This window comes from Acanthisitta chloris, unplaced genomic scaffold (assembly GCF_000695815.1).
Source record: "Acanthisitta chloris isolate BGI_N310 unplaced genomic scaffold, ASM69581v1 scaffold8284, whole genome shotgun sequence".
NCBI classification, from domain to species: Eukaryota; Metazoa; Chordata; class Aves; order Passeriformes; family Acanthisittidae; genus Acanthisitta; species Acanthisitta chloris.
This window is the reverse complement of record NW_008668756.1, coordinates 194,457-220,408: the sequence shown is the minus strand read 5'-3', so window position 1 is coordinate 220,408 and position 25,952 is coordinate 194,457. Positions and strand designations below refer to the sequence as shown.

At 41.5% G+C, this 25,952-nt stretch overlaps 1 protein-coding gene across 1 annotated transcript; it reads right to left on the bottom strand.

Annotated features, from left to right (window-relative positions):
* On the bottom strand, window positions 1-25,952 carry LY86 (lymphocyte antigen 86). The gene is made up of 5 exons (XM_009073053.1): window positions 25,832-25,952; window positions 12,147-12,233; window positions 10,548-10,676; window positions 3,205-3,257; window positions 1-257 (listed from the first exon to the last, which is right to left on the bottom strand). Exons 1-5 carry the CDS (start codon window positions 25,950-25,952, stop codon window positions 162-164), a joined length of 486 nt encoding a protein of 161 aa, XP_009071301.1. The 3' UTR covers window positions 1-161.

Here is a 25,952-nt window from a genome sequence, read left to right as displayed (position 1 = left end):
ACAGAATCTAGTAACTTCTTGAAAATAGTGACTTATAAAGAGAAACAGCATCAGAACCACCATGTGGGGACTATTTTCTTCAGAATCATTGTAGCATGCAAGCAACCCACTTGATTTGAATGGTTTTGGTAGTCTGCAGCATTCATGAAATTTGTTTGTTGCTAATAATACTCTAAATAATTTTTCACGGTAAAATCGGCACAAGCGACAATGACGTGATCTTCATTAGTCAGCTTTGCTGAAATAGTGTAATCTCCCTGTGTGAGACAAACACAAAGCAAGAGATTAGCCCATCAGTAGTATATCACTGCTTCTCTTTCTATGACTGAGTTATCTTCCTAGAAACAGAATGCTGCTTTTCCCATCAAGTTCCTCCAAAACCTTTCCTGTCCAAATGTTTCAGAAGTGGTAAAGGACTTGCCTGTATTTTCTGCCAAAATACTCTCTTCAGGGATATTAATGCTGACAGCACAAATTCAAAATTAAAACACAGCAAGGAAAACAAAATGTTTTGCTGCATAAAACCCTTCAAATCAGTGTAACTTCTCATGTTTCTTATAAGCAAGCACACTATGGCCTGTGATGTTCAGTAAGTGGAAGGGGTGCTCAGTTGTCTGTCACTTCTCTTCCTTGGATCTTGTTGTTCAGTGTTATTGATATGAGTTTTTATAAGAGAGCACCTTGGGGGATGTGTGTGTATAGATGATTCAATCTATGATGAATTCCTATATAATAAAACAAGAAGTAATTTAATTTCAAATTGTGTAGTTAAAATTACAAATTCAGGCTTTCTGGAGAATTTGTATCATGGCAGTGCAAAAAAAACCCTGAACCTTAAAGAAGCCATGGCTATCTTGCATGAGTCAAAACTGCTCTCTCCAGACACTAGGAAAAGGAGAAGCATTAGCCAGGGGAGGTGACAAGGCTTATTTAACTCATGTGGAGGAAGAGGTGAACTAGATTTAATTCAGTTTTGATTGCTGGCACTGCAGTAATTATTTCTGAGTTTTTTTTCTGGAGTGTGAAGGGGAGCAAAATCTGGGGTAGGAGAGCTTGGCAGCAGTGGCCTCCTGGCTGTGAACCACAGAAAGCTCTTGCCCTGCTGAGAACCATTCTGGATGTGGAGTAAAAGGAGGCATGGCTAGAATGAGTCAGGTTTCTTGGCGTTTGCCTTTTGCAATGGGATTTATAAAGCAATAACTGGCCTGTGTCCTCACAGAGAGGTTCAAGTTAAGTGTAATGTCCAAATTTAGAGAGAGGCCCAATGGCAGCATGCTTGTGAGAATACAGCCTTGTTGTAATTGCTGTGTGGACTGTGCAAATATCCCTCAGGCTGCTGAGATGAGGCTGTTCTTTGTAGTGAGCAGAAGACAATTGCTGTATGGAATAACTCCTTATTGCCAACATGGAAGTATGGTGTTATTTGTCTGATTGATTGATTGATTAACAGAAAAGTTTTCCTGTTCCCTTTCTCACAAGCATGTTATTTCTCTAAAAGCTTATAGTTTTATTCATGGAAGGGAGTTCATAATTACTAATTTCCATTGCTTATTAGTGATTAGATTTTTTTCACTCCTCCAGAATAAATTTTTGCTTGTGGTGAAAAATTGTTATTAAAAGAGTATTGTGAAGAGTCTTGGGAGTCCTGACTCCAGATTCAGCTAATTTGCCCAGAACTGGAGTTTTACTGGTCTGTGTGCATGTTTTTAGGGCTTCCTCTTGATTTAAAGACCTATTCCTCAGTTTGTCTAGTGGCTTTACTATATAAGTGTCCTCAGTATGTTAGTAAAGCTGCTCCTGAAGCAAGATGCTGATTGATGTGAGCTCAGACACTCCTCTGTGAGAGATCAATAGGCATTGCTCAACACAGCATCTCTAGGCATAGTCTTTAGGGAAGCAGGCTGGCAGGGGTGGGGTAACAGCCTGCATAAGGAGGCCCAGCTCCCTGTGTGAAAGCCTTGGGAAAATGAAGTTTGTGGTTGCTGCTATCACCAAAGGAAGAGTGAGACATATGAGATGGTAGCTGTTGTGGAGGCTCCATTTTTCCAGAAGCCAGCTATCCTTGTTATCACCTCTGCAGGTCTTGGCAAGCCTGGTTCTTAGGGAGCTCATATATTTGATCTGTATCCCTGTTCTGATCCCGTCTTCTTTGCCTCCACCTGTAAAAATCCAGTGCTGAGCAGGCCTCAGACCTCGTTTTTGAGCCTCTGACAGGTTTTAGGTCTGCTGCTGAAGAACTGAGTCTCTATGCTGTGCCTCTCTGAGTAAATCTAAGGGGTATTTGACCACCTGAACTGTATGCTTTTGCAGTGGTGCTGTGATCCTTTCTTCAACACATTCTCAACCAGATGTCTTGGCAATCCAGATCTTGCCTTCTCCCTTTCAATCCAGTTTCTTTGTTGTATGTCACTGAAAAATTCTTTGTTATTCACTGATCAAATATAGCATCATGCTGTGCCCAGTTAAGAGACTGGTGTATTCAACATTTGAGACCTAGTCCTCTTTGCAATGTTATTTGGTTGACCTTCTAGGAGACATAGCTGAGTGTGGAGAAGGCTGTTAGTAGAAAGCATCTGTAATGGATGACCAGGAAATTCAGAGCAGTACCTAGAGTACTGCTAGTTTTCTCACTTTTCTAAGAAGTTATTTTCTTATTTTAAGGCTCCATAAGTCCAGAGAAAGTGTTCTTGATCCAATAACTTGTATCCTCAGTTTCAACCTAGAAAACCTCTGCCTCTCTACCTGACACCATGTATGTACAGTAGAACACATTCAATTGCAATAGCTATCTAAATTGCCTTTCTAGTCAGTAAGCATGAATGAGCCTCTCTAGATTGTTCAGTCCACAGAGCACTAAGCTAAATTGCAGCCTTGGTCTCTTGGGAGTCCCTTGGAACTGCTTTTTTTCTTACTATTTAAAGAATAAGAGAGGGGGTGTCTACTAAAGAACTGTATGTCTGCAAGACTTAGTGCTGGTACAGGAGATCTGCTGTCCTAAAAATCAGGATAATGGTGGCTCTCTAATGCTTTATAAGCAAAGCCTCTTAATTTCATGTTGAAAAAGATGAGTTATGTAAAATACTATCCGATCCAGTGTGCCAGCTGGGGGAGCCTGGAATGCGCTGATGTGACTGCTGGTAGTCCTGTGACTATACCTCATCTGGAAAGCCCGTCTGCTTGGGAGCACAGCTGTGACCAACTTACCTGTGGGATTTCTTTGATTCCCAGTGTGACTGGTCCCTCATAGTACAAGGGTTCTGAAAAGCAACAATGGTGATGGGTGGTTAGACATGCAGCACATGAAGGAAACAAGCAGCTGATAGTAGATGCTTTTTTGTAACAGCATTTCAAAGTGCTCCAGTGACAAGTGTTATGGAACTGCAAAAGGCTCTACACACAGCCTTACAACAGCCTTCCCAAGAGAAATATCAGCATTCATATTGCCTTATATGGGGAAAGCAAGGCAGAGCCTGGGTTCAAGGAGGACCTCATAGCAACTTTTCAATATCTGAAGGGGCCTACAAGGGAGCTGGAGAGGGACTCTTTGTTAGGAACTGCAATGATAGGACAAGGGGTAATGGGTTAAAACTGAAGGAGGGGAACTTTAGGTTAGATATTAGAAAAAAGTTTTTTACTACAGATGAGATGAGACATTGGAGCAGGTTGTCCAGGGATGTGGTGGCTGCCCTGACCCTGGCTGACCGGGCTGGATGAGGCCTTGAGCAACCTGATCTAGTGAGGAGGTGTCCCTGCCCGTGGCAGGGGGGTTGGGACTAGATGATCTGGAAGGTCTGTTCCAACCCTTAAATTCTGTGATTCTATGATGACCTGCAGCCCTTGCCTGAATGGAGGAGGGAGGCATGGCTTTGCACAGCCAGGTGAGCGTGTTCCTACGGCAGCATGCATCCTGCAAATGGGGAAATGAAAGGGAAGGGTGGTTACCAAACTCAAGTCCTTTAGCATGAACTATTAAACACCTGCAGCTGCAATAGCTGAATTGTGCTTTGGTAGCTTTTAGAAAAATCAGTCTGAGCTGTTTGTGTAGGCGTGGACTTCTGACTGCTTGCTGAACGTGACCTTAAAGTAATAAGCACATGTTTATGTCACTGCTGGGGGAGTGCTCACCAAGAAGTTACATGAGGTATTAAAGTCATCACAAGTTGTGTTGGTGACTGGAATAGAGCCTGGGAGTTCCACCTTCCAATCCCCAGCTCCTTGATCGTGCAAGGCATGCTTGCTCTGTGCTATTGAAGAAAGGGCAACTTTGGCATTAATGGAGAAAATTAGCAAGCTGTTCTGCAATTCCTCCTACTTTTTCATAGCTTACTGGGCCAAACTGTGCAGACTTGACTGAAAATATGACTTGACTGTAGATGTTTCAGTAATTTAGAATTTCTTGCACAACTTGTCGCACACAAGTCACGGAGAAGTCTAAGAACTGTTTAAGGATTCTCTTTTGTAGGTGTCATGAAATATTCTTTACTTTGACAGTGACAGAGGAGTGTTTCATCATGTTTATGAGTATATGCTTGTGCTGGCATCTTGATGCTTGTCACTTCTAGAGTGTTGTTTTTGTCCAGTCTCACTGTTGGTTTAAACTGTTTCTTGTGAAAGGCTGGACAAAAGGTTTTGTCATGTTTGTTGTACAGTCCATCTCACCATGCATGGACTTGGAAAACAGGCCCCAGAAGGTCTTCCCACACATGCTATGAAATGTTAGTCTTGCGACAAAATTGTCTGAAAGAATCATGACTATAAGATCAACTAGGAAAAGGAGAAACCTGAGATACCATCAATGTTCTACACCTTTACATGAATGAGAAGTTTGTTTAATGTAATGCCCTGATGATCCTGGGAGGTAGAGAAGATGCAAAACAACTCAGTGTTTTTTAGAAAAACCTAATACCAAAACAGAGAATAGAATATGTAAGTTTTGGCTTGTCAATCTCAAACTATCATCTGTGCTACAGCATTTGTACTGTACTCATTCCCCCTCTGCATTCGTGACTAATTCACCTGGATACCAAGATGTCTTTTCCCTTTCAAAGAGCAGTTACCATTGCTGCTTGCTTCTGTGCACCAAGCAAGAGCCCAGGAGTCTGACACATCTCTGCTGCAGAGAGTGGTGACTCAAGAATTTTAAAAATACAGTACAGCCCACTTCTCTGTTCACAACTTTAATCGAGTCTAAATGGGAATTAAAGGCACTGCAGACTGCATGACTTAAGTGGTGAATGACTCCCTTGGGACTCGAGCTGTATGTGTGTTGATGTGTGCTAAGCCGTACTATGAGCTGCCCTCTCAGGGTGGTGTGGACCATGCAATGGTGTGGCTCATGCTTTATGTGTAGAGATCCTTATATGACTACCTTTCCTTTGATCAACTCTGAGCCTAGCAAATCTTGGATGGCAGCAGTGGAGAGGAAACTGGGCTGTGAAAAATCACCATTCCCCAAAGTCCTTCTCCACAGGGACATGGAAACTCCTCTTGGATCATGTGGCTTGTTAGGATCTCACCTAGACTCTCAGAAAGCTATCCAGAATCTAAAAATACAGATGCAGCATTCAAGCTTTGCAAAGCCTGTATTTTAAAATGAAGTAGGAGTCATCAGGCCATAAATTTGCTTCTGAAATGATGGCAATACTAAAGTCTCATCTATAGTGTAGGTAGAAGCTATTTTTCCACACACACTTCACTGTGATAAAGTAACCAGATGAATGCAGTCCTAGGGCTCTGCCTCAGCCCACTCTGAGAAGTTTTCTGTGATTGCTCTGATGTGTTGTAGCTATGTCTTTGCCTGGTAATCAAAGAAGGTACTCTCATGGGCTGTATTATCTTTTAGGAAGCCTTCAACTGTGGAGCCAGGTGCTTTGTGTCCAGTTTGAGGTCTGTGTTTACTGCTTTATGCTTCAGCAATGCCCTTATTTAGCTCTTTTGAACCAGGAATCTTGCAGTGGTTCACAGTTATTAGTCACATGGAGCTACTGGAGATAGTTCAGTGAAGTGCCACTGTTATAACTAGGGGACTGGAACATTTCTCCAGTGAGGAGAGACTGAAGGAGCTGGGACTATTCATCCTAGAGAACAGAAAGATTAGGGGAAAGCTCATCAATATGTACAAATACCTGAAGTGGGGGTGTAAAGAGGATGGGCTCTTCCCAGTGGTGCCCAGTGCAGGGCAAGAGGCAGCGGGCACAAATCAAAACACAGGAGGTTTCTTCTGAATACCAGGAAATACTTTTTCTTACTATGAGGATGACTGAGCGTTGGCAGAGGTTGCCCAGAGAGGTTGTGGAGCCTCCATCCTTGGATATATTTACAAACCCTGCCTGGAAATGGTCCTGGGCAACTGGCTGTAGATGGCCCTGCTTGAAGTAGGTGAGAATTGGACTAAATGACCTTCAGATGCCCTTTCCAACCTCAACCATTCTGTGTTTCTGTAACCAGTCCTCTAGAAATCTCCTGCGACCTTCCTTGCTTCAATGGGGAGGGAGAAACCTGCTGCTTTGAAGGTATAGGAAAGAAAGGGCAGTTTTCATTTTCAGCTAGTTGAGACCTGCCAGAAAATAATATATAGATCTGCTGAATTTTATCACTCATATAAACTTTGTACCGCAGCAATCCCCTTAGTGCCTATGCTAACTGGATCAGGCTTTTCAAAGCCCATTCAATGTTCCAGTTGCATGAGGATTTCTTCTAAGATTCCAGAAATGTAAACATCCTCCAAGGCTTTAAGAACTGTAGTTTTTCACAGCATCCTTCATATGCATTTTTCTCCATATATTCATACATTTCTACATTCCTCCATTGAAAGAGGATGAACACATCTGCTGCAGTAAGGGTAACTGTCACAAACACTGAGCCTAGCTCATTGAAAGAATTCTGTCGTCTTTTTAGAGAAAGCCAAATGTAATTGAAAAAAAAATAAATTGGGAAGAGCATAAATAATGAGTGCATTTTTCCAGTTAAAAATTTCCCTATGTCTTTATTGGTCTGCTGGTAAGTTACAGTATCTGTCAAGCATACTGTCATCAGTGATGTGCCTTCAGCCCTTTTTCTTAAAGACTTATCTGAAGGTGATTTCTGCAGAGCACCCTAGAAGTATTTCTAATGTACCACTGATTCAAGGTGATACTATTGTATTTTTGTAGCAGCTTTTCACTGTTGTTTCTACCAGAAGTAACTTAATCCTTTTCCTTGCCTGTGAGCAGGCCTTTAGTAGATTCCAATCCGAAGCAGAGCTTTCAAATGTGTAAGGACTTCCTGAGGATTACTTCAAGTTACTAGTTATCATTTATAATGAAAGATGCTTCTCCTTCCTGACAAAACACCTATAATGAAATTCTCACTCCTCTTTCTCAAATCTTCCTTGCACTGAAAATCTTTATACGTTCTCACACTCTTGTACTATATAAAGGCCCTGTACATCTGCACCCACCTCTTCCTTTTTCTATGTTTCAAATATTTTTAGAACTCAAATGCTCTATGTTGGAGTTCTTCTAGGACATGATCTTGCACCCATGCAACTGACACACAGCTTCTGTGGGTTTTGTGGATGCAGGAATGATCTGAATAACTGCCAGCTGTAGATGTATAGTTGAATGAGAAAAGCATATATAAATATGTAGCCAGGTGAGAAACATTCACTCCCTTTACTGGGGAGGAAGAAAAGAGGTGAAGGGGCTAAGCAAGATGTCATCATGTATCAGCCAAGGACCTAGCTTTGTGGTGCAGCTGCTTTCTCAGAAACAGGTACCTAAACTCTCAATGTGATAGCCAGTTCTGTGATTCATGTTAAATTCTCTGCTTTTATTCACAGATACTATTTTAGAAACTTGCTCACTGTAACACCTACAGAAAGGGACAATAATGTAAAGAATGGAGATCTGAAGCAAGATGGGGATTTCTCCATGGCATGTGAACCTGCCCAAGGAATTGTGCAAATGCTCTGATGGTGCCTTTGTCAGTTGGGTCTGAAAGAAAATTTGCACAGGATGCAGCTATCTTTTTGTCAGGAAGCTTTGTTTCAGCCTACAAGTTGTGGTTGGCATGTTGCTAAATATTACCCCGGTCTTTTTCTCTGATTTTAGTGATTGCATTGGGAAATCTGTTAAATCTTATGTAACTGTTTTCTTTGGAGGAAATGAGGAATAACCAGCACTTTCTGCTAAAAAAGAGGAAGACCTGAGTTCATGTTATGCCACAAAGAATTTAGCAGTCTTGTTGTTATTGTTCTTAAATGGACAATGGCCAGTTTCCTTGCAACCTTTGAGCTAACAACTTCACAACAGGCATTTAGCTCAAAGAAAAAGAGCTTGTAATCCATTTAGGAGTCCTACTGAGCAGTGCTGGATGTGACCTTTGCTTAACAAAAATAGTAAATACTATATGATTATGATGAACATGAAACCTCCAGCTATATTGAGTCTTTCCAGCAGAGAAAGTATTTTCAGTCATGGCAAAACTGTAGCATTATAGGAGAGCAAATAAAAATAAAGTAAACAAGCTCAAACACTCAAGACTTTTCCACATGTGTCTCTTAAAAGTATACTTTTCTTATTACTTCTGCTCTGCTCTTCCACATGAGTGGATCAACAAAGGCTGTAGCAGAAAGACATTCTGTCTTATTTTGGGAGAGGGAGGAATAGGCAATTTTTGGCCTCCTTGTGAAAGGCAAGCAAATTCTGTGTGAACCTATATTTAAACTCAGGTTAGGTCTGGCCAAATATTGCAAATGTTGCCAGTACAACAGGGAAAAAGGGGCTCTCCATGAAAAGCTTCAGTTGAAAGGGCTGTCTGCTCCCCTGTACCTTTGCTAGGCTGCATAACTTCACCATTCACATGTCCTTTCTGTATAGGTATTAGGTCAGATTTACAGCTGTGCAAATATGGTAAGTTATGCCTGAATTGCCTTAAACTGGTCTTCAGCTCATTTCTGTGTCCTAAAACATGGGTTAGAATCAAATGTCAACTAATTAATAAATACCACATTTTCAGTTTGAACCTTAGTGTGAGAAAGTTCACTTCTTTCCCACTGTGACTTAATTACTAAATAAAACCAGCTACTGAACTAGAGGGTGTGTATTAAAAAGTGCATGGCAGAGGTCCTTACACTAAAGTAGGAATGCTTCTAAATAAAGAAATATATATGGTATTATTTAAACAATGAACTATGGGTTTATATCATAATGTACTTCAATTAGTAGAAACAATTGCCTGTCAGTTTAAGATTAAGGGAGTTGGAAACCCCAGGAGGTTTTGGCTTTGTGGCTTAATGCGTGAATGGAAGTTTGTGCTCAGCTCAGGACTGACTCTGCTTCTCCTTAATGTTTCTCTAAAGGATGTTATTTAGTACTTCCTCAGAATAAGATAGTTTTTCAGTAGGTCTGTGGGTGGGTTTTTTCCTCTTGTAATTCAATACACAATTGAAGAAACTTCTGAATTAAATTTTTTATCTGTCTAGCTTACAGGATTTGCATAATTGGTTGCTCACACAGCACTTCACTATTATTATTAGTGATTTCTGTGCTGTGTGAAATGTCTTAGTAAGTTTCCAGGGACTGTCTTAGCAGTAGTGCTGTACATGGTTTTAAACTCATAGCCCTTGCACATGAGTTATTGCAGTGTTACCAGGATGAAGATGCAAGTGAAGGAAAGGATAGCAGAGCTTCTGTAACTAACTGGTGCTCTAACAACTCAAACTTTCCTGTGGCTCTACCTGTTCATTTTAAAATCAGCATAAAGTGATAATTGTGATGTGAGAGGGATTTAAAAATAACTGTTTAAGATATGTGGATATTACAGTCAAGAATCATGACCATAGCTCTTCTACACATAGCATGGCTAATTCAACACTACCTAGCTGGGGTTGTGGCAGAAGGGACCCTGACATGCCCAGGCTCACCTAGGACCAAAGATGCCTACTCTCTGGGGGCAGCTAATACCACTGTTAAACCAACTAGTTCAAGTCTGCACCAGTTGGCAGTTTGACTGGCATGAACTGAATTAATCTGACTACCACATAGGCACACGTTGATCAGAAACCAGATGCAAACTGTAGATGGTATCAGATAGTGTCTTGGTCCAAACATCCTTATTCAAGCATAATTCCTCTTAAACTGAGTTAAGAGTTGCCTTTAAGGACATGAAGTGTTGCTTAATGTGAACAGTTTTTTGTTTGCTCAGCCATTTCTTTTACAGAAACAACTTTTACTTTTGTCATACTTCTTGCTCACATGACAACCATGTGCCTATAAATAGGGCTTATGAGCCTCTCTGCTGTTGGATGGGGTCACATAACCACAGTTATTTTTTATGGACTTGAAATCCCATGCGCATGCACTATTCTGTGATTAAAAGAAAAGCAAGCAAACAGGTTAGGAGGAAAAGCAGGTGCTTAAATTAAAATGTCTCTGTCCTACTGTGTTTCTGTCATCCATTAACATGCTGTTGAAGTAAACAGAACACTGCGATGTATTGGTGTGTTCAAAAGCACAGCAGGTGCATCCTGCTTGGGGTATTCAGTAGCTATCAAACACTTAGATTACCTCCTGTCTTCATTCCACAGAAAATAAGCTTAGTATGACCCGGCTTGCAAAGTGTCTCTGAGTGGGTTAAGACGGTCTTCCCATTTACAATCATTTCAAGCTTGACATATAGTTCCTTGATGCTGTGTCCTACACACAAACCAGAAGCAGAACTCAGAGAAAGTGCGAGGGTAAACAGGTTTATTAAAAAGATTCAATTCTGCCCCCCGCCCTCTTCCCCCCTCTTCTTGAGCCATTAAATGTTTTCTCTTCACTTAGAACTCCTGATACATAGAAATCCATGCTTCAGGAGCAGGCCTCTGAGCCCCTTAAGGTATATGACAAGGGACATAATAGTATATATCTTTATTGTTGTATAAACTATGCCCATGACCATTCTGACTCTGAGGTCAACCCGCACAGTAAATCTTATGTCCTTATATCTAAACTTTCTTTTCTTCTGTCCTTAGCTGAGAGATCATATCCAATGGGCCCCTAGGAGGAGCTTGTGACCTGTATCTACTGCCTGGGAAAACTCAGGCTGGCCTGAGCCAAACCTGTGCCAGGGACCAGCACAGTAGCTGGGCAGTGCTGGGATGTTGCCTGCTTGTGCTAACATAGACAAAGCCAGTGACTCTGCTGGATTTAGAGGAAGGTCCTGTACTCTGACTTGTTGGAAAAGCATTTGCAAATGCCTGTAATGTGATTTTTTGCAGGTTTGTTCAACTTTGCAGACACCTGACAACTGATGCTTCCTGGACCAAAGGGCAGCATGTCTCACAGAAGGGAGGTCTTTTGTGTGCAAGAAAGCATTCCCAAATCTTAAAAGACACTTAGTACATAAACTTATTTTCAGCACCAGGAGTGTATAGCAGCACTTTCATATTTATGCTCTGGTAGCAGAGTTTCTAGGTGAGCTTGGGGCCAACAGGTTTGCAAGAAGGTGGCTTTCCTGTGTAAAGATCATAAAGCAAGCTATGGCTAATATTAACTTGTGCACCCAGTTTTGACCTTTTATTGCTGATCAGTCAGGTGCTGAAGGGTGTAATTTCAGCTAGTGCAGGTGGTAAACTTAGGGCATGAGTGTTGCCTCAGGCTAGCAGTTCCCCAGCATGTTTCTCTCTATGCCCAGGAGGGGCAAAGGAGTGTCCCCACCTTGCTCAGTGGGAGTCCATTCAGCCTCCTACCTGCAAGGGTCACAGCCTTGGCAATTTGGTGAGCACTGCTGGTGCTGATGTAAGAGTGAGGGTGCTGTCTCACTCAGCAAGACTCTCCCCAGAAGACTTAGCTGTGAAGACAAGCACTAGAGCAGGTCTGCCATGGCTATCCATGTGTACAAATGAGGAATAGAGGCTGAGGGCTTGCAAACCTGTTGGCCCCAAGCTCACCTAGAAACTCTGCTACCAGAGCATAAATATGACCCTCTTAGGGTGACATATGTATTCTGAGGCTGAACTGAAAACAACCAACATTTCTGTGGTCTTGCACAGGTTTTGAAATTTCTAAGAAATGAAGCCCATTCATATTTTATAGGAGGTTGTCACCCTTGCTTATTTCTTAATACCAGCAGTCACACATGAATTACCTGTTTATGGCACGAGAAAGTAGCAATTCACTTACTTAGGTTCATTGCAGCTCTGATGTTAAAGGTGTTGCTTGTAATATCAGAACAACGGTCAATGCTGAGAGAGAAATCTTGCTGGGGATCTATGTGAAGACACAAAGCAGTGAGTAGCAAGTTGTATCTTTAATGAGATACTAACTGTATAGAAGAAAACAATAATACATAGAAGTCTTACAGAAAACAAATTACATATTCCTGAAAAATTGTCCAAGAAGTGCTCAAAGCTCCCATAGTCTGTGTTCAATAGCTACTTCTGTCATTCCTGCCACTTTGACCTAAAGCACACTGAGATGATAACCTGTATGTGGCTAAAACCTACTGTGTAGGAGAATGAGCCAAGTTTAAAGAAAGCAAGTTCCCCACAGTGCTGAGTAGTCAATCAACAGTAAAGCCTTAGCACAACAGCTCTTCACAGACTGTGCATTGCCATTCCTTCCTCAGCACTGATGAGCAATTGCTTATGAAGATGTTTTTAAATTAATTTGTATCACAAGATGGGTTGGTGAGGCTGTTTGGGAAACTGAATCCTGAAGCGGGATGGAAAGTACAAAAAAGAAAATAAAGTTATGTAACTGAGATACTGCAGTACTTTATTCTGTGTCCAACATCCCATGATATTTCAAATCCAGGAAATAATCTACCTTTTTCCCTTTCTGGGACACTTTAGCAGAGATGGGGTCAAAGGGAGCCCTGTGGCTGATGATTGTCATAAAAGTGGTTCTTGACAGTTCCTACAGTATCCCTTGTTCTGCATCAAGCTCCAGAACTCTTATACAAACATAATTGTTTTCTGGACACTTCTACCTTCTTCCTTGCTAGTCTCCATGAGACTTCTTGGTATGCCTGAAGGCTTGCTGATGTGCCACTCTCTGGTGACAGACAGCAGCAACAACTGACAGCTCAGCTTCTACAACCAACAGAATGTGCAAGTGTTTTTCCAAAGCTGTGGCTGGAGCTGAAAGATTTGGCCAGTTTGGAACCATACTTGAGCCTCAAGGCTTGCTTTAGGCATAGTTTTGTCCCTTATCATGGCTCTCCAGCCAGCCTCTGCATCCAGCTTCCTTCTCTCTGGAAGCAAGAGAAGCAACTACAGCATGTGCAGAAGCAGCTATAGGCTCCCTGTTTTACATAGAGCTGGTAGTGACAAATGCAGACTTGGGAAATGAGTTCTGTTTCTAAGTTATTGTTGCTTGAGCTAACCTTCTCACTGAATTGAAAATAATAGTTTGGGAGAACTTTCCTTTGATGCTGTGGTGAAACTTGAGTCATGAGTATTCTCTGTGAGACTGAGCAATCATCCCCATAGTCTAACCCTGTTTTTGCAGCAGTGCTTCACAGCTGTAGCAGCTGGCAGCCAGCAAGCCTGCAGGACCAAAACCTGCTTGCTTAAAGGAGATCATCAAATGAATGAAAGTGTTGGGAGGACCTGGGGGGCTCTAACTAACCCAGGCTCTGTGAGCCCACAGGCTGTCAGCGTTGTCTAAAGGAAGTACCTTTTAGTACAAGTTCTAAGTTCTGGTAAATTAAGAAAACTGTTTATAGGAGGGAGATATAAGGCACTGGTATTTCCCATTGTGTTGCTGTGCTGGACTTTGTCCTCCACACCACTAAAGCAGTCTCTGCAGTTGCATAATCTGCTTGGGACAAGAAGTTAGTGCCTGGAGTTGTTTATCAAGTGTGTCAAGAGTCAGAGGGTTGTCTTTCTTCCCTTTCCATATTCCTCTCAGTTCTCCCTTTGTTTTTGCAGCTTCAGAAGCTGTTGGAATCGGTTAGGAGAGCAGTTTCCTGCTCCAGCTGGAAAGTGTGTCAAACTTCTCTTTTCTCCAGGACCGTTACTCCTGCTTCCCCTCTGGTTTCTACCATCTCTCAGGGCTTGGTTTCCTCTTTCCTCTGGCCTTCTGCAAGAGCCCCTCTTGTTTCTGTTTTGTGTGTGGTGTGATGATAAGGTTCAGGAAGCAGCTGTTCAGATTCAGAGCAGCTTGGACATTGATGCTTACAAATAGTGCTGGGTTGTCAAATTACTAAAATTGTCAGTTCTGTAATTTCCAGAGGGAGTTATGGTAAAAAATGGCACTGCCATTTTCTCTTTTCAAAGAGACTAGGCTGTGCTTTAATCAACAAATTAAATCATGGTATTACAGCTAGCAGTTGAATTTTTAGTTCAAAGTTTCTCATTGATAACTGGGTGGAAAAGGGCTGTTCATGACACCAAGCTTTTCTGAAAAGCTTGGGCTTCTTACAGTGACCCTGATCTCTGAGTTACTTTAATTTGAGTGTCTTATGTCTGTTTTATTTCTATGGATTGAGCTTCTTTACCAGACAACATATTTTGTGATGTGTTGTAGCCATGGATGTCTTTTACTGCCCTGCGAGTGATGCAGCATAGGGCTCTTATATATCCAGAAAAAGGGCTCTGATATATCCAGAGAAGTGTTGTCTGGTCCCCAGAGAAGAAGACAGTGTGGAAGCCTTTCTCATATGAAAAATTCCAGCAAAATTTGTGAATTGGAGCACTTGGATTTTGTTGCTGAGAAATGTAAAATTTTCCACTGTCGAAAGAAACCCCAATTAATTTTCTAACCATCTCCCCGTGGAAATTCATGCTAAGACTTTGCAATCCAACATCTTAGATACTGTGGTATATCTGGGGGCCTCCTGCTACAATCGAAATCAATTGAAAGGGTGGCTGTGTTGCTAGAGCTATGGTGCCAGGGAGTCTGGATTCCAAAACATGTAGGCAGAAAGGTTGCTGCTTAAAGGGAATTAATGAAAATAGCGATTTTCAGCAGTATGAAAAGTGAAGATGTCTGTAAATTCAGCTGTGCATCATGCACTAAGGAAGTGTGCCATACCCCTCTTCCTTTAAATGGTGAGGAGTCCCTCCTGTGGCAAAGGCAACTTGAGGCAATTGCCATTTTTGTGTTTCATCTCAGATGCACAACTGTGAGTCACTGTGTCTCTTGTGGAGGTTTAATACTTATTCTTCCTTGTTTGCCACAGTCTGAAGTGAGCTGGTTGGACTGAAAAAAATTGCATGTTATGTCTTTCACATGTGCAGAGCAATAACATTTACTGTTAAATCTCTAAAATACGTGGGGCTGCCCTTCAGCCTTCTACTTCCCTGCAACATTTCATGGTGCACAGTACTGTATGTTCCCAGACTTCCCTCCACCCACTCCCTTCAATCTGCTCCCTCTTCCATAATTAAAGCTAGAAACTCTTCAACTGGTTGCAGAGTTTTGCTTTTCCAGTTCAGCTTTGATCTATCACCAACACTTAAAACATTGCTGGAAATTTTGCAAACACATTGAGGTTTACCAGTGAAAATCCACTTACTGAGGGGAAAAGGGGCATTTTTTGTGTATCTAGTCTGAAGGGCTTGAGCTGCAACATATTTACAGCTAGCATGAAGGTGCCAGGGAGCAGGATTTTGAATCAAGTTTGTCTCTAGACAGTTCTAAAGCTTTCAGGCAACTGCCCTGAGAAAGGGACAAGTCTTTGGGTTTTGTAAACAATCAATGCAGTCTAAGATCTCTTAGATGTGTTATTTGAACCTGATTCTGTGGCTGATGCTGTGAACTCCCAACTGTATCTAGCACTGAATATACAGCTCTTGCCGAAGGCTGGTTTCTGTAGTACAATCCTGCTTTGTGAGAGGTAAATTTAACATGTACCTGGCATTTTGCCAACAATCATCACTTACATGACTTGGTGTCAGCTGAGCCCATGCATCACACATCCCATTTCATCCTTCCTTACCCAAGTACTCTGGTGGAGATTTGTTGCTATATTGACTTGGGATGTAGTTTTCCTTGCATACCACCTGCACTGGCACCACAGTGCAAGATTTCAGCCTGGCTTACTCTTCTGAGGTGCTCACAGTGTTGGGTTTGTCTGGGTTTTTCATAGAAGGCTGAGCAGGTGTGTGTAACACAGCCTAGAAGCTCAAACGAGTTCCTGAACCTTTCTTCCTAGAGTTTTTTCCTGCTTTTCTTCTTGGCAGAAGGTGCACAGGTGAATTAGCTCAGCCATATTTACAGCGGTGTAACCCCAGTGATGGGAACAACAGATGGGAACTCACTTTCATGCCTCAGCTACTGCAATTTGTGGCCCAGCAGCTCATGCTCCTGCAGAATATGGGTGTGCACAGAGCCACAGGGCTGCGAGCTGGGTCTGCCCTTACAGCTTCCCGTGCTCTGGGAGGTGATCTCCAGAGCACAGGATGAAGCAGACAGCTGGGAATGATAATGTGCTAACCCACTGTGGCTATGTCACTCAGCCTGAGCTGCTGGATGACTAACTGGGCATTACAGAAACTGCGAGGCCAGATGGGAAGCACCTGTTACAGGAATTTTGCTGGGCTGGTGTGCAACAGCCTCTGTCTTTTATTATTCTCTCTCCCTCCCCCCATCTTGATAACTGTCCTCTACTGGTTTCACTTTCATCTGAATCTGCTCTAAAATCACATTGTTTCCACATGAGCATGCAAATCAGTGGTATGGCAAGAGTCCACATCTGTAAGTCTTGGAGTGGTGAGAAGACTTTCTGAATTGGTAAGCTTTGGGTGTTCTGAAATAACACTTTTAGGAGCAGATGAGCCACAGAATTGAATGAAATGACATAGCTGCACTTGGCTAGGGTCATATAAGGACAGACTGGTGCTAAAGGAGCTGGAAATTAGCACAAGGAAGAAACATTTAGCAATTACCCAACACTGCTCACCTTCAAAGCTCTTAATAAAATTAAATCATTAGTCTTTACAATATTCAAGGTGATGAAAGGAGAGGGAAAGAATGAGGAACTGTTTGGGATTTCAGACTTTATGTATTCATTCAACAATTTCCATTTAATGTCTATTTAAATAAATTAACCTGAATGCTCAAGGTTATATTTGATGCTGGAATCTACTTAGAAGGTACTGAGGAAGAAGCATCAGGTGAATTAGCAGCTCTCCGGTTATGCGTTTAGATTTCACTGAGCACCTTCACTTTAATGAATTTCCCTTTGGGCCTGCCTTCACCACATGCCACTGCCACGTTCAGATGTATCTGGGAGGGGCAGAGTGACCTCAGAGGAGAGCAGAATAGATTGTGAGACTCATGCTGGCTGGGTCTGGTTTATCATGAGCATGCTTCATGCCAAGCCACTTCCCTTAACCATGACCAGGCTTTCACCTAGTTTGGAACTCTGGCCTGCTTTGTGGAAGTCACTCTGTGTTTTCTCACCTGAACTTTTCTGGCTTATTTAGACAACATAAAGGTGAAGGAATAGGGAAAATTAGAGTTCATGTATCCTTAATATCCTGGGGTTACAGACTGCAGGAGTTCCTTTGAAAACATTGCTATCAGCTTGTGGTCTCTGAGGTCTGCTTAAACCCAAAGCTCTTGGAGGTGTCTAATGGAGTGAATAACTCTGCTTCCCTTCTGATAAAACTTACATGGCTGTAGAGGGAAGACTGAAGATTTGGTTTTAGTATAATCTATAAGCTAAAAAAGCAAAAGAAACTTAAAATATGACTTTAAAAAAACGTTTATGCAATTTAAATAATTTCCACTCTCAAGAATGCTAAACATTGGTAATGCAAAGAGCAGTTATGTACTTCTTGGTTAGGTTATAGCACAGGCATCACTGGCTGGTGTTTATGGCCTTAACTTTGGAACAAGGCAATTGCAGTGTCTTATGAAATTAGTTTAAATAAAGAACAAAGACTTTGTCTCTTGCTGTTTCAAATAAAACTCAGGTGGAGAAGAGGGGAAGAGATTTGCTGGTACCAGGTAAGGTCATCCAGCTGCTGTGGCCATGGAGCTGCTGGTGTCCAGAGCAAGGAGCTGTCTGGTGCAATGAGCTGCAGAGAAGCTGCTGTGAAGGTGTGAGGGGCTCTCTTGCAGCTGGAGGACTCTTTGGGGATGGGGCTGTCACCAGTGTGCATAAAGCAGCCTTACCAAAGACATGCCCTGAGCCTCCCTGCCTTTTCCTGCCTGAATCACCTTTCTTGAGAGCAGGTTAATTAGAGCTGTTTGCTGAGGCTCGAGGGAAATCTGAAGGCTCATGGAGTCTTTCCTTGCTTTTGCCAGAAGTGATATTTGGAAAGGAGGGTTTCGGTGCTTTGTGTGGTATGACGAAGCTTTATCCAAGCCTGTCTAAGAAGACAAAACTGAAAGATGCTGGCTTTGAGAAATAGCACATACAGCTCTGTATTTGATAATCCTGATTTGTCCTAGTTAGCCTGAGAGACAAATGCAGACAGGGCAGGCTTCAGCTACAGCAGTGTAACAAGAAAATACTGCATTAATTTGGGCCCAGCAGGGAATGTATTAGAGAGAGAAAGTCTTTGTTCTTCTGTTGGTAAGAAAACACCATGCACTGCATGAGTAAGATGCATACAGTAACTGCCTGTATTCCTAATCAGATCTGTCTCTTCCCTCTTCATGTGTTCTTTTTTTAATCTTTTTTTTTCATACTGCCCTACTTGAGATGGAGATCTCTGGACATCAGTGCTTGCCAGTATGACTGGGGATTCACAACAGGCTCTCAGACTTGTGTCAGAAAAAGAACCAAACGTTGCTAGAAACTGTCCTGCTGTTAGACACATGCCATGCTCTGGGATAGCAGGCTATACCGCTGATTATACAGAACAGTAATCAGCGGCATATAAATGGGCTAAATGTTCCCATTTTCCCAGAATGGGTTGAAATTCACTGCAGGAGCATGGCAGTAAGCTATAGTTGGAATGGCATGCTCCCTCTGCTGAGGAAACTAGCTGGGTTCCCACCTGCCTGATCACTGCTGGATCATCTGACAGGAGCCATCCATCTTCAGGTGAAGAGGAAACTGATGCATTGAATTAATTTGTAGTAATTTTCAAGAGTCTAGCTTTTGGCAACTGGAAGCTCTCCTGTGTATAAAGGCAGCATCTGGAACAGATCAAAGGTTTTGGATTCGGTGCACGGTCAATCTGTATAGGGCATTTGGACACCTTGTCCCTGATGGCCACTGTTTCTCCCAAGTTTTAGGTTGCTGCCTTAAAGCTGGTACAGTGACACCAACACACAATAATTCTGAAGTACTTTTTTTGCATTTTTGAGGTGTGTTAATTTTTCTTAGGTTATTTTGGATATTTTTGCCGATGGATGTTAAATTGCTCATTTCCTGCTGCTATTGTCTTTGGTAAATTATAAGCATAGTAGGGGCCAGAGATATTCTGAGGCCTTGATGACAGCTCTAGATGAGATGATGTGGTGATGTCAAGAAAGCTTTATACTGGAGCACTTGTGAGCAACTGTGGTTTGTTCTTGCTCTTGACTTTATGCAGTGAATGTGCCTTTTGATAATTTCTGCTTCATGTAATACAGGAGCTAATCTCAAATTTTTATCGAGCTGTTGAAATAACTGTGACTCACCTGTTTAGTATATTAGAGTGCTCCCTCCATAAAGATTTGAATTTGGTATCCAACAGCAAATGACACTATTGACTTACCCATAGTACCTGTTGGCTGTAATGCAGTATACTGTTTTTTAGGTATGTCTCTCCTATTTGTTTTGAAATGGGAGAACACATTTTCCTATGGCTTGCCCTGCAAACTGTTACCCTTCCTGCTTATGATTACTTCAGTGTCTCAGTGGCTATGACAACCAAAAACATAGAAAAAGTCAAGAGCTGAAAAACATGTCAACCAGTTTAGATTTATCAGCTGGAGATACACAAGGGAGGCTGTAACACATAAACAACCCTCTTTTGCAGTCCATGATGTAGGACCTTCCTTGATTTGGTGAAGAATTTGGCACTGTGAGGAAACCACTGAGAACTAAATTAGATGGGAAAATTTAAAGCCTGGTAGAAAAAGTTCTGCTGAGGTTAATTGTCTCCACTACTAGTCTCACTGAAAGCATTAATATTGATTTTACTAAATTGTTGAAAGTTTAGGTGCTGGATCTGTGTTTTTGCCAGGTATGAAATTGTCTCCTGCTCCTCTTTACCATTTACATTTTAAGGCTTACGAAGTACTCTTCCCCTTCTGAAAGAAGGCATAAAATGAAATCAGAGCCACCTTAAGAGGCCATGTAGGAAAAGAAAGTTTAAATCCTCCCTGGAGAATGAAATAGATGAGGTAGTTTTAATGCACGGAGGGACCAACATTTTAAAAGAAGATCTGCATGTGCACTCATAACTATGCTACCTTGATTCTGATGATGGCTTCAGTTTGTTAGGATCTGGTGCCAGAAATATGCATGTCAACATCTGGCCTTCCCCTTGGAATAAGTAAGTTATACCAGATGAGTACAGCAGCAAAGCTATGACATTAAGATGGCTTGGACAGAGTAAACAAACAAACAAAAATGTTTTCAAGTGAAATTCTTAAATTCTTTGATTGTTTGCCCATTAGCAATTTATGCAACAAAAGATCACAGGGGAGCTGGTGTCGTGTGGCTTTAAATAATTTAGAAGCAGAAGCAATTGCTGGAGAGTGTTTGAGGGGAAATAAATAAATAACTCCAAGAGAAGCATCTGGCTCAATCTGTCTGCCAAAAACCCAAAGAACAATGGAAAAAGAACCTCCTTTTACCAAGTGTCTAGAAGAATCTTGCCCTGAAGAGGCATGAAGTGAGAATTTTTTTGCAGACTTTCCTTTGCCAGCTGTAGCTACCAGATTACTTATATCCTTTAACTAGGATATAAGGAAGGAAACTGGACTAGTTACAGTGGTTGACACAGAGAGCAGAAAGTGATATGCTGTAAATTTGGTGCTACAATGATGACAATTCATCAGTATTGTTTAGAATCTTGCCCTGAAGAGGCATGAAGTGAGAATTTTTTTGCAGACTTTCCTTTGCCAGCTGTAGCTACCAGATTACTTATATCCTTTAACTAGGATATAAGGAAGGAAACTGGACTAGTTACAGTGGTTGACACAGAGAGCAGAAAGTGATATGCTGTAAATTTGGTGCTACAATGATGACAATTCATCAGTATTGTTTACAGTATTGCTGATGATCAGGAATGGGTGTTACAGGTCTATTTTTTTAAAAGGAACAAATTTTAAGAAAAGTGATATATTTGATCTCTCAGTATGTAGGAGAAAGGATAGAGGAGTGTGTGAGGGGGACCCTAATAAGCCTGAGACTATTCAGCATGGACAGACTAACCATCAGGAAATTGTAAGCCAGTTAGTCTCTGTCTCCACTTTCTTTTTTAAGCACTGAGAAGTTTCCTCAAAACAGAGTTTAACAGGAGGCTGTCTACTGTGCTATCTGTCTAGAGCAGGTTCTACACCAGAATAACCCTGTTGACTCAAACGGGCCATTTTAACAGAGACCCAAATCCGAGCTCACACATTTAAAGAAAAGCCATACAAATGAGAGTTTCTCTATCTGTAAATGCAATCCAGTGCAACTGTGTACTGAGGTGGGCAGTGCTGCTTTCTCCTAGTGTACAACTGCAGGACAGGAAAAAGGTTTATAGAAATGACACTGCTTGAAGTGTGACATAGAGCTATGTCATATGACATAGAGCAGACATGGAGCTCATGGGACACAAGTTCAGTCTGAGTTTCCTTTGTTTTGGAAGAGGCATTGGCATGTAAAAATAATTTTCTAGATGACAAGAGGGCCCTGCTTCTTTGTCTAGTGGAAGACATTAACTAAAGCAAATGGTTACCCATATCCATAAATATGTTTTATTATTTTTAGAGATATATAGATTATATAGATTTGCAGATAAAAAACTTGTAAATAATCCAGCCAGTTTCATGTTTACATGAATACTGATTGATTGCTCCTGCTCCTGAAACTTCAGCTAATGGCTATTAACCTTGCATCAGATGAAAAAGAGAAGAAAAACCAAATAAAATTAGACATGACTTGTGAAAATGTGATTATCTATGATATTTGAAAATCTCATTTGGTCTGAACAGTGTTTTATAAAGCCTTGGGAATATTTCTGAAGGTGTCATCTTTGAATACTGCTTTGACTCTCCAGAAGATCTCCCTGAAATTCCCCATTATTTACTCCCATTCACAGAAAACAAAGTCCTTATTTGTTTATGGTGTCCAGACCCTTTCTAAGAACCTTCTGCCTTATCAGTTTTGGGTTTTGCACTGTCAAAAAATCCATAGTTTCAGGCAGTGAGCACCTTTGAAATCTCCCAGGTCCTGATATAAACATAGAACTTTAACAATCACCGAGCACACTGTTCTGGCTTTGCTGGTTGAAACAAAACCAGGCATTCTGAAACACTAATTTGCTGATGTAGACCCAACTAACATTTCAAGAAAGAGCTGTAAAAATAGTTGGAAAATGTTTTTCATCTGTCTGCAGGAGCAATCACCTACTTTACCCTATGAAGAGGGTCCCATTTGAGTACTACATACTAAGAATGTTTTCATGGTTAATTAAGACAATTAGGCTTACATGAGTGGTCTAGAAGCAGTTGCTGGTAGACGTGTTGAGGAATTATGTTTTGTAGTCTCTGACTGCGTTGCACTTTGCACTTCCAAGTGGATGCCTATCACTCAAACAGCACTGGAATCTACTCAGGGCACTTTGTTACCATTGCCCACCTGCCCTTTTCTTCCCAGACAATTGCCTTTTAAAATGTATCTGGAAAGATCAAAAGCTGTATTACTGTAAAAATCACTGTGAAATTAAAAGGGATAGGAATTGGCCATTTGTGTTGCAGGTTCTTTTCATGTCTCTGCATAGACTTGCCAATTATGTTTCTCTTTTCTCAGCTGGAGATGTTAGCCTGTGCTGCTTTTATCTCAGGATCTCAGCCCAGGTTTCTAAAGTGATTTGTGGTCATTTGAGATCTTCCTTCATTTTTGTCACTTGTTCCTGGGAGGAAGAGTGGCCCTGATAGGAAATGTCTTGCTATTTATAGACTGTCTCAGTGTTATGTCTCCTGCGGTTATATAGAGGAGGCAGCATGCTGTCTATTTACTTTACTTTTAGACCACCCGTCTCTCAGCCTGACTTTCTCACCATGGCCTTGCTTCTGAGAATTTTGATCTGATTACTTTAGATTAGTGGGAATGGGGATACTTTCTATAGGATCCAGAGCATGGAGTGAGGCTGGAGGCTTGATTCACACCCCTATCTTATGTGTTACAGGGGCAGGATGCTGCTAGAACAATTTGTGGCCAGCAGTTGGGAGATGCTCCTGAGTACAGGAGATTGCTATGCTTTCTCTATCTGTCTTCAGTCATCCACCTAAATGTCTCTGCTACCTTTATCACAGTTATATTAGCTCTTATTTTTGGCTTTATTCAGATTTTTACTGCATTATAGGAGAGGATCTGATAAACTGCAAAGCAAAAATGAGCAGTTGGCTCCTTTTTAAATGCTCAGACTGAACTCTATTTGTTGATAGAGTGCATTCAGCTTCAGAAATAAAGTTCTGAAGTACTTAGCTAAAATTCTCTTAACTGCCTTACTTGAATCAATCCTAATTCACTGATAATATCCTAGAGTCTATAATAACAACAATAGAGGTGAAATCCTGACCCTCTTGAAGCCAACAGGGGATCCTTTACCCAAGATTTCCTACTAATTACCTCACTGCGACCCCAGAATCCCCAAAATGGGTTATCCTCTGACATATTCAGTGGAGCAGGAATTACCAAAGGGATTTCTCAGACTGGAGGAACATGTGGGTCAGTATTCCCCTGAAATAGCTAGAGTATGGGCAGTTGCCTAATATTGACTCTGTGTTTGCAGATGTTATAAATTTGTAATGAGAAGGTTTGTTGGGAAATGGTCTTGTCAAACCTAGGCACTAACAAGTCTAATTCCTTCTGGGAGAGAACAATTGGCAGATCATGGATGAAAAATGAAGCCATGTTCTGCCCATCTAGTTATGGTTTACAGTGAAATGAAGTATGGACAAAGCTTCCCCTTTCCTAAACGGGTGATCAGCACCTTTGGCACCATCATGAGCTTGCCAGTGAGCCCAGTGAGAACAGTGTCTTCTCTGAAAGGGATGTAAACTAGTATGTTCAGATTTATCCTCCCCACCTGTAGATTTTTGGACTCAACCCCAAACACCTTATGTTTTTCTCCTTTATGCAAACTGCCAGACTATGAACTGGGTCATCCTGGTCTGAGGCTGCAGGTGTGGTAGCCTCTGGAAAAAGGCAGGGCAGAACATTGTGATGGAACTTGTAAGCTGCCACAACTTGAATCTGACAGAGCGGTAAGGGAGCAAGGCATGTGACTTCAAACAAGGAACCTGATTTAATTCTTGCATTGTTTCCATGTAATCTTATCATCTCCCATAGCTGTGCCCAGGAGAACAGAAAATCACTCTCAGTGGTGGGACCTGACCTTTATGATCTCTGGCTCGTGCTTCTCAAGCTGTGAATTCCCTCTGAATGAATGTACCTCTTAAATTTCTGTTCATGGCAAACCAAAATAAGTGACAGAAACAAATGACTCTAAACAAATGCATATTGTTAGTTATGCAGTGGTGTTCACAGTAAGAAGCAATGCTTAACTGGCACATGCCCAGCAGACAAATTCATCATCATTTGAATTGACTCAAACCGTAGCCTATGCCTCTATGTAAAGGCATCTCATGCTAACTGACACCTATTTAGGGAACAAAATTCAATTATGCAATAAATTCTTACTAAAATAAAGGTAATACCAAAGTTTGTATTCAATATCTAATTAAATATTTTCTTAATGCATTATATCCATTTGTAGTATGTGAAGCCTGACTTTAGTCTTCTGGGAGCAGGCCAGTAAAGAATAGCATTACAAATATTTATTTACTTCTCTTGTCCTTCACTGGCTTTATTTTAATGGGTGTGCAAAAACGCATGAAAGCTACAGGGGAGAAAAAGCCCCCGGGAAAAGCCTTTGTATCAGGATGAATTGGAAAAACAAACTCTAGGGTGCTCATTTGCCATGAATCGCTTTTCACATCATGTGCAGAAAATGAATGAGGCGTCTGTGAATCTAATTCCCTTTGTCCCCCTTGTAAAGCAGATCAGCACAATAGGAGAGGCACAAGGCCAGCAGAGCAAGAGGTGGAAAGTAGGCACCATTGAGTGAATTCATTTTCAGTCAATTCCAGTGTCGCTTGCTCCTTTTCTTCTCTACAGATATAGGGAACAAACAAAACCCTATGGTCCCTGGGAAATGCCTCTGTTAAGGGCTGCTGCTGAAGTCTCCCTAAGCAGGGTGGCAATGGCAGAGAACATGAATCCTTTCCTTTGTCATGCTGGGTTCCTTGTCACTCTAAGTGGGAGGACAGAAAGCACATCACCACAGCCTCATCTCACATTAGGAAACAGCAGATCAGTGCATTGAAGAGCCTATTTTGTCCCGGGGTAAAATAGATAAAGATCTAGGGTCTTCCTCTTTTTTTTTCCCCCACCTAAATTCAAGTTAAAAATAATCTCTTTCATGCTTTACTGAGTTTTTTACATCTGTTTATTATTCTGAATTAAGTTGCATTACTTCCTCTTTAGTATCTTCTATCTAAATGCAGTTAAATTTGTGTGTGTGTGTGAACCAAAACTAGCCATGCTTGATAGACTAAAAATATTCTAGATGCGAAACCCAGTGCTGCCTTGGGAATGTAACCCTTCCATTCATTGCCTGGCTTACAAGCATTTCTCACTGCGTAAGAACAACTTTGTTGAGCAGTTAAAAGGAAAATGGAAATTAAAAAAATCTCACCACAGCTTTTGTAATATATTTCCAAGTTGTCCTCTTTGCAGACAGTGTGCGTAGGCCATTCTGTGCTGGCATTGATATAAAGCAGTACTAAGAAGAGAACAAGAACATTTGATGTCTTCAT